The sequence below is a fragment of the Salvelinus fontinalis genome, chromosome 31 (genome assembly GCF_029448725.1).
Source record: "Salvelinus fontinalis isolate EN_2023a chromosome 31, ASM2944872v1, whole genome shotgun sequence".
Lineage (NCBI taxonomy): Eukaryota > Metazoa > Chordata > Actinopteri > Salmoniformes > Salmonidae > Salvelinus > Salvelinus fontinalis.
Window position 1 is genome coordinate 27,604,054 of NC_074695.1, and position 15,064 is coordinate 27,619,117.

Here is a 15,064-nt window from a genome sequence, read left to right on the forward strand (position 1 = left end):
CAGACACAATCTCAGCAACAAATATAGACTGTCCTATAGGCCAGGGGTTCCCAAACCGTTTGCTTCGTGAACCACCAATGAAAACATACCCAGACCAAAAGAATAGGTAAAGAATTGATTTATAAAAACTTCCGATTGAAAACATTTAAATGATGATAAATTTTCCTGTGACCGATTTTAAGAAATGTAATGTATAATAATGAAATTCCTAAATGACATCCAGCGACCCAGTTTGGGACCCACTGTAAACAAAATAACTGCATTTCTATCAAACATAAAAGGTGGTGAATATTACTCCATGTGTGTACATTAGCTTCTGGAAAAAGACGCACAAATATACAGTTGAAGTCAGAAGTTTACATACACTTAGGTTGGAGTCATTAAAACTCGTTTATCAACCACTCCACAAATTTCTTGTCAACAAACTATAGTTTTGGCAAGTCGGTTAGGACATCTACTTTGAGCATGACACAAGTAATTTTTCCAACAATTGTTTACAGACAAATTATTTCACTTATAATTATTCACTGTATCACATTTCCAGTGGGTCAGAAGTTTACATACACTAAGTTGACTGTGCCTTTAAACAGCTTGGAAAAATCCAGAAAAGTATGTCATGGCTTTAGAAGCTTCTGAAGGGCTAATTGACATAATTTGAGTCAATTGGATGTGTACCCCTGGAGGTATTTCAAGGGCTACCTTCAAACTCAGTGCCTCTTCGCTTGACATCATGGGAAAATCAAAAGAAATCAGCCAAGACCTCAGAAAAAAAACTGTAGACCTCCACAAGTCTGGTTCATCCTTGGGAGCAATTTCCAAACGCCTGAAGGTACCACGTTCATCTGTACAAACAATAGTAAGCAAGTATAAACACCATGGGACCACGCAGCCGTCATACCGCTCAGGAAGGAGACGCCTTCTGTCTCCTAGAGATGAACGTACTTTGGTGCGAAAAGTGCAAATCGATCCCAGAACAACAGCAGAGGACCTTGTGAAGATGCTGGAGGAAACAGGTACAAAAGTATCTATATCCACAGTAAAACGAGTCCTATATCGACATAACCTGAAAGGCCGATCAGCAAGGTAGAAGCCACTGCTCCAAAACCGCCATAATTAAAGCCAGACTACGATTTGCAACTGCACATGGGGACAAAGATCGTACTTTTTGGAGAAATGTCCTCTGGTCTGATGAAACAAAAATATAACTGTTTGGCCATAATGACCATTGTTATGTTTGAAGGTAAAAGGGGGGAATTGCAAGCCGAAGAACACCATCCCAACCGTGATGCACGGAGGGGGCAGAATTATGTTGTGTGGGTGCTTTGCTGCAGGAGGGACTGGTGCACTTCACAAAATAGATGGCATCATGAAGATGGAAAATGATGTGGATATATTGAAGCAACATCTCAAGACATCAGTCAGGAAGTTAAAGCTTGGTCGCAAATGGGTCTTCCAAATGGACAATGACCCCAAGCATACTTCCAAAGTTGTGGCAAAATGGCTTAAGGACAACAAAGTCAAGGTATTGGAGTGGCCATCGCAAAGCTCTGACCTCAATCCTATAGAACATTTGTGGGCAGAACTGAAAAAGCATGTGCAAGCAAGTAGGCCTACAGACCTGAGTTACACCAGCTCTGTCAGGAGGAATGGGCAAACATTCACCCAACTTGTTGTGGGAAGCTTGCGGAAGGCTACCCGAAACATTTGACCCAAGTTAAACAATTTAAAAGGCAATGCTACCAAATACTAATTAAGTGTATGTAAACTTCTGACCCACTGGGAATGTGATGAAAGAAATAAAAGCTGAAATAAATCATTCTCTCTACTATTATTCTGACATTTCACATTCTTAAATAAAAGTGAAGATCCTAACTGATCTAAGACAGGGAATTTTTACTAGGATTAAATGTCGGGAATTGTGAAAAACTGAGTTGAAATGTATTTGGCTAACGTGTATGTAAACTTCCGACTTCAACTGTACCTAATACATTTGGGGTGGGCAATAGACACTGGAGCATTTACTGTAAAGGGAAAGTCTGCATGAAGCAGTCCAACACATTCAACACAGGCTGGAGGTGTAAACTGCTGCAGGACAGGTGGAGGCCAGAGGGAGGGTTGAAGGTTCACTCACTCCTTCCCAAGTCTGACAGTGGGGCTTTGGGAATAATGCCCAGACTTTAACACAAAAGCCTCCATTGGCGGTCTATGCCAAGTCTGGGCTACAGGGAAGGGAACGCACAGGGAGAAAACAGCATTAAAAGTTTCTGAGGTCTAAAACCGACCCTGGTCGTACTGCAACATCAATCCGGCATCAGACACGCTACCCTAACCAGCGCATTCTCATCGCTCCCTGTCTCTTTCTCTCTCTCTTTCTACCTCCAACCTTTTTATTTTGTGCTAAATGCAGGAAAGCTCAAAACATCTATCACCATCAAAGTCAGGGCATCTCTCTCTCTGTAAATTACTTGAGAATCCAGCGGAGCGTGGAGACGGATCAGGCAATCTCAACTCATTATCCGAGACAGGGACGATGGTGGGCGCCTCCCAGCCTCCTCCTAGCCTCACGCGCTCCCCTCCCCAGATGCCACCTCACTGGCTCCGCTCTGGCCTCAGACATCCCCTCTCTAATAAGGCCTGCCTCTGTTCCTCCCCTCTAACCATCACCTTAACCCAAGCCCATCTTCACCAAACAGAGGGGGAGATACACAACACACACACCTGAAGATGCCTTTTCTTGCTGAGCATTAATAAGGCAGTGTGTGAGGTCTGCAGTGGGTCTGGTCTGTCAGACTCCTCCTACACTAACTTCAATGAAATCATACAGTAACTAGACTACACCCATTTCAGACCTGCAAAAAATATGTTGATATGACCCCCTTTCAAACAAACCCTTATTGATCACTTATTTGCAGGTATACCCCGTTTATACATATCAGTGTGTAACTGGCAAATTGGGAGGGGGGGGTGTTGTTAAACCATGGGGGCTGTTTGCATTTCTATTTAGGGAAGTGTTTATTAATTTACTTGCAAAAAAAATCAGAGAACCAGTCCCGCAGAAACAATAGCTATATTTTGGTTACAGGGTCTGTAAAAATTCAGGAATCATGACTAGATCTTCAGGTGGGTTTTATATCCCCCCTACACCTTTCAGATGGACAGAAAAGCTGGTATAAAAATGCAGCCATGGTAAATTAGTGGGATTTTGGTCTGTGTATGAAAGGGATACCAGCATTTCACGGGAAAGTCTTCTGGTTCCACACCATGTTTACATCAAACTGGCCTCAGACATGGATAGAAAACACTCCATGATGATGATGTTCACTGCTCTGTAAATTCAATATACTTTAAAATGACTCCGCCATATGCACAAGTGTCCCAAAGCTGAGGGAGTGAAAATTATGGAAGGTTTAGGGGCTTATTAGACCCTCCTTGTCACACCCTGGCCTTAGTATTCTTTGTTTTCTTTATTATTTTAGTTAGGTCAGGGTGTGACATGGGGAATGTTTGTGTTTTGTTGGTTTTGGGTGTTTTTATGGTAAAGGGGTTGTTGGGTATAATATATGGGTTTGTGTGGAGTACATGTGTCTAGTGTTGTCTATGTATGTTTAGTTGTCTAGGAGAGTCTATGGTTACCTGAATGAGTTCCCAATTAGAGACAGCTGATTTCGGTTGTCTCTGATTGGGAGCCTTATTTAGGGTAGCCATAGGCTCTCATTGGTTGTGAGTAATTGTCTATGTCAGAACGTTTGTAGCCTGTGTGTGTAAGTGCACAACGTTATTTAGCTTCACGGTCGTTTGTTGTTTTTGTTCGTTTTGTTAAAGTGTTTCGTGTTTATTTTTCGTCATCTTTTAAAATAAAAGAAGATGGCTTATTTTCCTAAAGCTGCGTTTTGGTCCATCAATCCGCCACACGATCGTGACAGAATTACTCACCATTATAGGACCAAGCGGCATGGAAAGCGGCAACAGGACCTACCTACACAGGATTCATGGACATGGGAGGAGATACTGGATGGTAAGGGGCCGTGGGCTCAACCGGGAGAATATCGCCTTCCTCGTGAAGAGCTGGAGGCAGCTAAAGCCGAGAGGAGGCGATATGAGGAGGCAGCACGGAGACAAGGCTGGAAACCCGTGAGTACAACCCAAAAATTTCTTGGGGGGGGCCTTAAAGGGAGTGTGGCGAAGTCAGGTAGGAAACCTGCGCCTACTCCCTGTACTTACCGTGGAGAGCGAGAGTACGGGCAGACACCGTGTTACGCAGTAGAGCGCACGGTGTCTCCTGTACGCGTGCATAGCCCGGTTCGGTACATTTCAGCTCCACGTATCGGCCGGGCTAGACTGAGCGTTGAGCCGTATGTCATGAAGCCGGCCCAACGCATCTGGTCACCAGTGCGTCTCCTCGGGCCGGCGTACATGGCACCAGCCTTACGCATGGTGTCCCCGGTTCGCCTACATAGGCCGGTGCGGGTTATTCCACCTCCCCGCACTGGTCAGGCGATGGGGAGCATACAACCAGGTAAGGTTGGGCAGGCTCGGCGTTCAAGGGAGCCAGTACGCCTGCACGGTCCGGTATTTCCGGCGCCACCTCCCCGCCCCAACCCAGTACCACCAGTGCCTCCTCCACGCACTAGCTATATGGTGCGTGTCTCCAGCCCTTTACCACCAGTGTCTAAACCACGCACCAAGCCTCCTGTGTGTCCCCAGAGTCCTGTGCGTCCTGTTGCTGCTCCCCGCACTAGCCCTGAGATGCGTGTCACCAGCCCGGTGCTACCAGTCCCGGCACCACGCACCAGGCCTACAGTGCGCCTCAGCCGGCAGGAGTCTGCCGTCTGCACAGCGATGACTGAACTGCCCGTCTGCCAAGCGCCATCTGAGCCATCCGTCTCCCCAGCGCCATCTGAGCCATCCGTCTCCCCAGCGCCATCTGAGCCATCCGTCTGCAATGAGCCTGCAAAGCCGCCCGTCTGCCATGAGCCTGCAAAGCCGCCCGTCTGCCATGAGCCCACTGAGCCGTCCGCCAGACAGGAGCCGCTAGAGCCGCCAGCCAGACAGGAGCCGCTAGAGCCGTCCGTCAGACAGGATCTGCCAGAGCCGCCAACCAGACAGGATCTGCCAGAGCCGCCAACCAGACAGGATCTGCCAGAGCCGCCAACCAGACAGGAGCAGCCAGATCAGTCAGCCAGCCATGAGCAGCCAGATCCGTCAGCCAGCCATGAGCAGCCAGATCCGTCAGCCAGCCATGAGCAGCTAGATCCGTCAGCTAGCCATGAGCAGCCAGATCCGTCAGCTAGCCATGAGCAGCCAGATCCGTCAGCTAGCCATGAGCAGCCAGATCCGTCAGCTAGCCATGAGCAGCCAGATCCGTCAGCTAGCCATGAGCAGCCAGATCCGTCAGCTAGCCATGAGCAGCCAGATCCGTCAGCTAGCCATGAGCAGCCAGATCCGTCAGCCAGCCATGAGCAGCCAGATCCGTCAGCCAGCCATGAGCAGCCAGATCCGTCAGCCAGCCATGAGCAGCCAGATCAGTCAGCCAGCCATGAGCAGCCAGATCCGTTAGCCAGCCATGAGCAGCCAGATCTGTCAGCCAGCCATGGGCCGTCCTTCAGTCCGGAGCTGCAGTTCCTCAGTCCGGAGCTGCCATTCCTCAGTCCGGAGCTGCCATTCCTCAGTCCGGAGCTGCCCCTTACCCTGGTGCTGCCCCTTACCCTGGTGCTGCCCCTTACCCTGGTACTGCCCCTGACCCTGGTACTGCCCCTGACCCTGGTACTGCCCCTTACCCTGGTACTGGCCCTTAGTCCGGAGCTGCCATTCCTCAGTCCGGAGCTGCCCCTTAATGCAATGGGGTTAATGTGGGGGGGGGTCATTTGGAGGAAGCCTAGGAGGTGGTTAGGGACTGTGGTGACGTGGGGACCACAACCAGAGCCGGAGCCGCCACCGTGGATGGAAGCCCACCCAGACCCTCCCCTAGACTGTGTAATGGTGCGCCCGGAGTTCGCACCTTAAGGGGGGGGTTATGTCACGCCCTGGCCTTAGTATTCTTTGTTTTCTTTATTATTTTAGTTAGGTCAGGGTGTGACATGGGGAATGTTTGTGTTTTGTTGGTTTTGGGTGTTTTTATGGTAAAGTTGGTATAATATATGGGTTTGTGTGGAGTACATGTGTCTAGTGTTGTCTATGTATGTTTAGTTGTCTAGGAGAGTCTATGGTTACCTGAATGAGTTCCCAATTAGAGACAGCTGATTTCGGTTGTCTCTGATTGGGAGCCTTATTTAGGGTAGCCATAGGCTCTCATTGGTTGTGAGTAATTGTCTATGTCAGAACGTTTGTAGCCTGTGTGTGTAAGTGCACAACGTTATTTAGCTTCACGGTCGTTTGTTGTTTTTGTTCGTTTTGTTAAAGTGTTTCGTGTTTATTTTTCGTCATCTTTTAAAATAAAAGAAGATGGCTTATTTTCCTAAAGCTGCGTTTTGGTCCATCAATCCGCCACACGATCGTGACACTCCTATTGCCACTTTGACCGAGCCAGCTACTCTGCCGGCTTCAGAGTGAAGTGGTATCCCATAACCACCTTGTTTTGTAGATTGCGGAATTTCACACAAAATAATGGAGGCATGCCTAATTATAAACCACCTGTATTTGTTTGTGTCTGATTTCAAGGCTTGACACATATGAAATACCTCCCAAATTAAATGTTAAACTGTTACTGGTTCTTCTCTAGGTTACTGCCTTTCTAGGGAGTTTTTCCTAAACACAGTGCTTCTACATCTGCATTGCTTGCTCTTTGGGGATGTAAATGTAAATGTTTGGGGATTTAGGCTGGTTTTCTGTATAAGCACTTTGTGACATCTGCTGATGTAAAAAGGGCTTCATAAATACATTTTATTGATTGATGCTAGAGGTTTATATATCTTGTAAAACGATAGGGGATATTTTTTCATTAGAATTTCATGGTCGTTTTATTATTTAAATGTGGAATATGAACTGCATCAATAAAGTCACTGTCACGTTCCTGACCTATTTATGTTAGTTGTTATGTGTGTTAGTTGGTCAGGACGTGAGGTTGGGTGGGCATTCTATGTTTTCTGTTTCTGTGTTGGTTTTGGGTTACCTGGTATGGCTCTTAATTAGAGGCAGGTGTTTGGCGTTCCTCTAATTAAGAGTCATATTTAGGTAGGCGTGGTCACAGTGTTCGTTGTGGGTGATTGTCTCCTGTGTCAGTATGTATGTTCGTGCCACACGGGACTGTAGCGTTTGTTTGTTTCGTTTCGTTTCGATGTCGTCTGTTTCCTGTACGTGAGTTTATGTTTAGTTATGTAAGTTTATGTTCAGGTTTCGTCAACGTCGTTTTCTTATTTTGTAAGTTTGTTAAAGTGTTGGTTTTCGTGTTGCCATCTTCATCGTTGTTATAAATAAAAAGATGGCTTATTTCCCGCAAGCTGCGTTTTGGTCTGAAGATCCTTCTCTCCTCACCTCATCCGAGGATGAGGAGAGCACCGGCCGTTACAGAATCACCCACCACGCTAAGACCAAGCGGCAAGGGAAAAATAAACGGAGTAAGGGACAGGAGAAAAACAAGGATTTCTGGACATGGGAGCAGATAATGAATGGAGAAGGTCCCTGGGCTAAGGCAGGAGAAAATCGCCGTTCTCAGGAAGAGAGGGAGGCAGCTAAAGCCCAGGAGCGGTGGTTTAAGGAGGCAGCATGGAGACGTGGCTGGAAGCCCGAAAAGCCATGGGAGCAGCTGGAGGCACTGGGGAGTGCAGAGGCTACCGGAGAGAGGAACCGGAGCTATGAGGGAACGCGTCTGGCACGGAAGCCCGAAAAGCCCGTAAGTAATTCCCAAAAATTTCTTGGGGGGGGCTAGGAGGTAGTGGGCCAAGGGCAGGTAGGAGACCTGCGCCCACTTCCCAGGCTTACCGTGGAGAGCGGGAGTACGGGCAGGCGCCGTGTTACGCAGTAGAGCGCACGGTGTCTCCTGTACGAGTGCATAGCCCAGTGCGGGTTATTCCACCTCCCCGCACTGGGAGGGCTAGATTGGGTATTGAGCCAGGTGTCATGAGGCCGGCTCAACGCGTCTGGTCTCCAGTGCGTCTCCTCGGGCCGGCATACATGGCACCTGCCTTACACATGGTTTCTCCGGTTCGCCTACATAGCCCGGTGCGGGTTATTCCACCTCCCCGCACTGGTCGGGCAACCGGGAGTATTCAACCAGGTAAGGTTGGGCAGGCTCAATGCTCAAGAGTGCCAGTACGCCTCCACGGTCCGGTATTTCCGGCACCACCTCCCCGCCCCAGCCTAGTACCTACAGTGTCTACACTACGCACTAGGCTACCAGTGCGTATCCTGAGCCCTGTTCCTCCTCCACGCACTCTCCCTGTAGTGCGTGTATCTAGCCCGGTGCCTCCAGTTCCGGCCCCACGCACTAAGCTACCAGTGCGTCTCCAGAGCCCTGTACAAACTGTATCTTCTCCCCCTACTAATCCTGATGTGCTTGTCCTCAGCCCGGCGTCACCAGTGCCGGTACCACGCATCAGTTATAGAGTGGGCTTTGAGAATACAGTGTGCCCTGTCCCTGCTCCCCGCACTAGTAGGAAGGTGCTTATCATTAGCACGGTGCCTCCAGTTCCGGCACCACGCACCAGGTCTACAGTGCACCGTATCCAGCCAGAGCCATCCGTCTCCCCAGCGCCATCTGAGCCATCCGTCTCCTCAGCGCCATCTGAGCCATCCGTCTCCCCAGCGCCATCTGAGCCATCCGTCTCCCCAGCGCCGTCTGAGCCATCCGTCTGCCAGGAGCCTGCAAAGCCGCCCGTCTGCCATGAGCCTGCAAAGCCGCCCGTCTGCCATGAGCCTACAGAGCCATCCGCCAGACAGGAGCCGCTAGAGCCGTCAGCCAGACAGGAGCCGCCAGAGCCGTCAGCCAGACAGGATCTGCCAGAGCCGCCAACCAGACAGGATCTGCCAGAGCCGCCAACCAGACAGGATCTGCCAGAGCCGCCAACCAGACAGGATCTGCCAGAGCCGCCAACCAGACAGGATCTGCCAGAGCCGCCAGCGAGCCATGAGCAGCCAGAGCCGTCAGAGAGCCATGAGCAGCCAGAGCCGTCAGAGAGCCATGAGCAGCCAGAGCCGTCAGAGAGCCATGAGCAGCCAGAGCCGTCAGAGCGCCATGAGCAGCCAGAGCCGTCAGAGCGCCATGAGCAGCCAGAGCCGTCAGAGCGCCATGAGCGTCGAGAGCCGTCAGCCTGCCATGAGCGTCGAGAGCCGTCAGCCTGCCATGAGCGTCGAGAGCCGTCAGCCTGCCATGAGCGTCGAGAGCCGTCAGCCTGCCATGAGCGTCGAGAGCCGTCAGCCTGCCATGAGCGTCGAGAGCCGTCAGCCTGCCATGAGCGTCGAGAGCCGTCAGCCTGCCATGAGCGTCGAGAGCCGTCAGCCTGCCATGAGCGTCGAGAGCCGTCAGCCTGCCATGAGCGTCGAGAGCCGTCAGCCTGCCATGAGCGTCGAGAGCCGTCAGCCTGCCATGAGCGTCGAGAGCCGTCAGCCTGCCATGAGCGTCGAGAGCCGTCAGCCTGCCATGAGCGTCGAGAGCCGTCAGCCAGCCATGAGCGTCGAGATTCGTCAGTCAGCCATGAGCTGCCCTTCAGCCTGAAAAGGCTAGATACCCAGAACTGCCCATCAGTCCAGAGCTGTCTCTCTGTCCGGAGCTGCCTTTCAGTCCGGAGTTGCCCCTCTATCCTGATCTCCCTCTCTATCTTCATCTACCTCTATATTCTTATCTATCCCTCTGTCTTGATTTATCTCTCTGTCCCGGTGTTGTCCTTATTAGGTAGGTTATTAAGAGGATTTTGTGGGGGAAAAAAGAGGGTGGACATTCTTGGAGGGAGGAAGCTAGGATGGATTATGGTGGGGTGGGAACCGCGCCCGGAGCCTGAGCCACCACCGTGGTTAGATGCCCACCCAGACCCTCCCCTAGACTTTGTGCTGGTGCGTCCGGAGTTCGCACCTTGTGGGGGGGGTAATGTCACGTTCCTGACCTATTTATGTTAGTTGTTATGTGTGTTAGTTGGTCAGGACGTGAGGTTGGGTGGGCATTCTATGTTTTCTGTTTCTGTGTTGGTTTTGGGTTACCTGGTATGGCTCTTAATTAGAGGCAGGTGTTTGGCGTTCCTCTAATTAAGAGTCATATTTAGGTAGGCGTTGTCACAGTGTTCGTTGTGGGTGATTGTCTCCTGTGTCAGTATGTATGTTCGTGCCACACGGGACTGTAGCGTTTGTTTGTTTCGTTTCGTTTCGATGTCGTCTGTTTCCTGTACGTGAGTTTATGTTTAGTTATGTAAGTTTATGTTCAGGTTTCGTCAACGTCGTTTTCTTATTTTGTTTGTTAGTTTGTTAAAGTGTTTGTTAAAGTGTTGGTTTTCGTGTTGCCATCTTCATCGTTGTTATAAATAAAAAGATGGCTTATTTCCCGCAAGCTGCGTTTTGGTCTGAAGATCCTTCTCTCCTCACCTCATCCGAGGATGAGGAGAGCACCGGCCGTTACAGTCACGAGTGTGTCCCGAAGTTGAAAGGTTAATTTGATCTCCTCGTCGCTCTTGAATTCCCCCTCTGAGTTTTGTCAGCAACACGTGAAAACGGAGGGCACTCCAAGCGAGTTGGTAGGGACGAGGGGCTAGTTTGGGATTCACAGAGAGTCTCTTCAAAGGTATCCCCGACTTCAAACCTCTATCTAGTTGGGCTAATGTAGAGAGAAAGTTCCTTGTTGGCTCAGATTGGTGCGATGGAATGGCACGCACATACACAGGGCTGGAGGAGAGGAGGTTCACAGAGCTGATTAGCACATGCTTTATGAGTACTTGCCAGGCAAGGAGCTGGAGCGCCCTGGAGCTTTCCTCAGTGTAGAGCCAGACCAGACCAGAGCAATGCAGTACGTGGCATGTATACATTATCAAGTGCACTTTCAACTCTTACAGTAGAATATCATGCTGCTAGTACACAAACTTCAAGGAACTGTCTCTGTATCTAGGGGTAGCACTCTTGTGAAGAGGAGGCGTAAAAACTGTAAGGGAGACAGATTTGACTTGGGGGCAGAGATGCTAGAATCCTCTTTACTTTGACTACTGCATACACTCCTGTAGACAAGGTCCAGCATCCCCATAGCGATGGAACTTAAGCTTACGGGTGTTTTAACGATGCATCGTTCCTACAACGACCGAAGACGTAACATGCAGTTCCCAGAACACCACTAAGTGCATTGTTGAGGCATGTGTCCATACTGACAGGATTGAAAGAAAGGCAGTGCTGCTCTCAGATCAGCTTTCTCCATTAAAATCTTACCCTAACATTATAATTATTCCACAACACTAACGAGGGATCAGATTCTAGAGGAATATTATCACCTATGGCTGCAAATATTGAAACGGCTTATTCTAATGCTTATAAGCATTCCCCTATAGCTACCCAATAATAATGCTCTAAATTAAGATTTTGCACATCATTTGCACACACGTTGTTAGACTACACGTCATGAAATATAATAAGGCAAAAATGGCAGACAATAGCGTACAATTAACAAAGTAAAAAACTGAATTGAATTAACATAAAATTCATTTCAATATGATTTAAATACACTGCTCAAAAAAATAAAGGGAACACTAAAATAACACATCCTAGATCTGAATGAATGAAATATTCTTATTAAATACTTTTTTCTTTACATAGTTGAATTATCAATGGAAATCAAATTTATCAACCCATGGAGGTCTGGATTTGGAGTCACACTCAAAATCCAAAATCCAGCTTTGATGTACTGTCCTTAAAACAAGTCAAAATGAGGCTCAGTAGTGTGTGTGGCCTCCACGTGCCTGTATGACCTCCCTACAACGCCTGGGCATGCTCCTGATGAGGTGGCGGATGGTCTCCTGAGGGATCTCCTCCCAGACCTGGACTAAAGCATCCGCCAACACCTGGACAGTCTGTGGTGCAACGTGGCGTTGGTGGATGGAGCGAGACATGATGTCCCAGATGTGCTCAATTGGATTCAGGTCTGGGGAACGGGCGGGCCAGTCCATAGCATCAATGCCTTCCTCTTGCAGGAACTGCTGACACACTCCGGCCACATGAGGTCTAGCATTGTCTTGCATTAGGAGGAACCCAGGGCCAACGGTACCAGCATATGGTCTTACAAGGGGTCTGAGGATCTCATCTCGGTACCTAAGGGCAGTCAGGCTACCTCTGGCGAGCACATGGAGGGCTGTGCGGCCCCCCAAAGAAATGCCACCCCACATCATGACTGACCCACCGCCAAACCGGTCATGCTGGAGGATGTTGCAGGCAGCAGAACGTTCTCCACGGCGTCTCCAGACTCTGTCACGTCTGTCACATGTGCTCAGTGTGAACCTGCTTTCATTCGTGAAGAGCACAGGGTGCCAGTGGCGAATTTGCCAATCTTGGTGTTCTTTGGCAAATGCCAAACGTCCTGCACGGTGTTGGGCTGTAAGCACAACCCCCACCTGTGGACGTCGGGCCCTCATACCACCCTCATGGAGTCTGTTTCTGACCGTTTGAGCAGACACATGCACATTTGTGGCCTGCTGGAGGTCATTTTGCAGGGCTCTGGCAGTGCTCCTCCTGCTCCTCCTTGCACAAAGGCGGAGGTAGCGGTCCTGCTGCTGGGTTGTTGCCCTCCTATGGCCTCCTCCACGTCTCCTGATGTACTGGCCTGTCTCCATGCTCTGGACACTACGCTGACAGACACAGCAAACCTTCTTGCCACAGCTCGCATTGATGTGCCATCCTGGATGAGCTGCACTACCTGAGCCACTTGTGTGGGTTGTAGACTCCGTCTCATGCTACCACTAGAGTGAGAGCACCGCCAGCATTCAAAAGTGACCAAAACATCAGCCAGGAAGCATAGGAACTGAGAAGTGGTCTGTGGTCACCACCTGCAGAACCAGTCCTTTATTGGGGGTGTCTTGCTAATTGCCTATAATTTCCACCTGTTGTCTATTCCATTTGCACAACAGCATGTGACATTTATTGTCAATCAGTGTTGCTTCCTAAGTGGACAGTTTGATTTCACAGAAGTGTGATTGACTTGGAGTTACATTGTGTTGTTTAAGTGTTCCCTTTACTTTTTTGAGCAGTGTATGTAGCGATGTAGCCTATACTGTATTGATCTTTGCAGTCATCTCGGTTTTCATTTGAAGCCTCTTTTTATCCTAGGATTGTAAAAATTGCAAAGACATTGGTAACTTTGTATTTGTAGTCGATTTCGCTCTGAAGTTATTGGCAGTCACAGCGAGACCGATAAACTTGATTCTGTGTTCAGCAGAGATCTTCTGTGTACAGTATAAAGTGGAAGGGCAGAAAAGCATCTAACAATGCGCTTAGCTGTTCTACGAGCGGTCTGAGGTAGTCGGTAAATAACAAGCGCTTTCAAGTACGACTTTAGTAATGATGGTTGTTGGGAAACAGCTCTGAGATTTAACGATGCTCAGACGAAGGTTCGAATGATGAATTTAGCCTTAAGATGCTTTTGGGAACCTGGGCTCAGGTTATTTGAAGCAGGGACAAAAATACAGTTTTATATTTACTGGATGTGTTGGGAAAAAAAGATGAACCGGTGAATTGACTATATAATATATTTAGCTATTTGTGTAGAAAGAGGTCATGAAAACCTCCAGGCATCTACTGAATGAAAGCCTATAGTGAACACTGACCTTTTTGGCTGCGTCGATGCACTGCATGTACGTTTTGGCCAGGTCTGAGCATTGCAATGTCTGCTCCCGGTTCTCCTTGTAGCAGTTGAGGATCTGGGACTGCAGGTTGATGCATACAGGCTCGGTGTTCCTCGCTCTGTGGACACACACAGGTCAGGGGTCAGCCCAGAGGTCATCAAAGAGACACAGCTGAATGATTTTTATTAGAACACAGCAAGCAACATGTCCAACATTACTACAGTTTATGATCAGTGACATTGTATTTTTGTGAAAATCATTTGAGGTGATTGATGCAGTGACGAGACGTCATTCAGGTTTTGTGCCCCACATGCTATGAGCCTCACCTGTTTAAAACAAATTCTATAATAATAATACATTTAAAATGCCTGTTTTGCAAGTAATTCTGGCATTAATTTGTGTCACATATCAGTTTAGCAAACAATGTAAAAAATGTAAAATGTCAAAATGTCCTTGAGTTAATAAAGAAGCATACAAGCCTAGCTCAGTGCTTTCTGTGGTGGAGGGGCAGCCAGGGAAAACACAGAGCGTAGGCATGGCTCATCTTCTCTGGTTGTGCGGTGATTGGCACAGTTTGCGAGCAAACGAATGCACTGTCCACAGGACATGTTGATGCCACTGAACCAAGGCAGAGAAACCTTAACACTGCACACGTGATGGAGGCATTCGCATAATCGCTGCTCATGTGCAAGACAGGTTTTCGGAAAGAGACCACTTAATTGCGGCAAAGTTGGTAAACAGCGGTTTTTCCCCCAGTATGTACATTCCTTTCCGACTGCAGAACTCCAGTGTGCTACCTCATCAATTTACACACAATACCCCATAATGACAAAGCAAAAAGAAGTTATACATTTTAGCAAATGTATACAAATAAAAAAAACTGAAATATTAAATTTACATAAGTATTCAGACAATTTACTCAGTACTTTGTTGAAGCACATTTGGCAGCTATTACAGCCTCGAGTCTTCTTGGGTATGATGCTACAAGCTTGGCACACCTGTTTTTGGGGAGTTTCTCCCATTCTTCTCTGCAGATCCTATCAAGCTCTGTCAGGTTGGATGGGAAGCAATGCTGCACAGCTATTTTCTGGTCTCTCCAGAGATGTTCGATCAGTTTTAAATCCACGCTCTGGGTGGGCCACTCAAGGACATTCAGAGACTTTTCCAGAACCCACTCCTGGGTTGTCTTGGCTGTGTGCTTAGGGTTGTTGTTCTGTTGGAAGGTGAACCTTTGCCCCAGGTTTTCATCAAAGATCTCTCTGTACTATGCTCTGTTCATCTTTGCCTCGATCTCAACTAGTCTCCCAGTTGAAAAACATCCCCACAGG

General features: G+C 48.6%; 1 protein-coding gene across 2 annotated transcripts in view; it reads right to left on the reverse strand.

Annotated features, from left to right (window-relative positions):
• The window catches only part of chchd6a (coiled-coil-helix-coiled-coil-helix domain containing 6a), a 95,944-nt gene that overhangs the window by 25,844 nt on the left and 55,036 nt on the right, over positions 1-15,064 (reverse strand). For both annotated transcript variants that reach the window (XM_055892028.1, XM_055892026.1), the window contains one exon: positions 13,719-13,854. In XM_055892028.1, the coding sequence (XP_055748003.1) occupies positions 13,719-13,854 (136 nt within the window). The remainder of the gene's footprint in view (positions 1-13,718; positions 13,855-15,064) is intronic.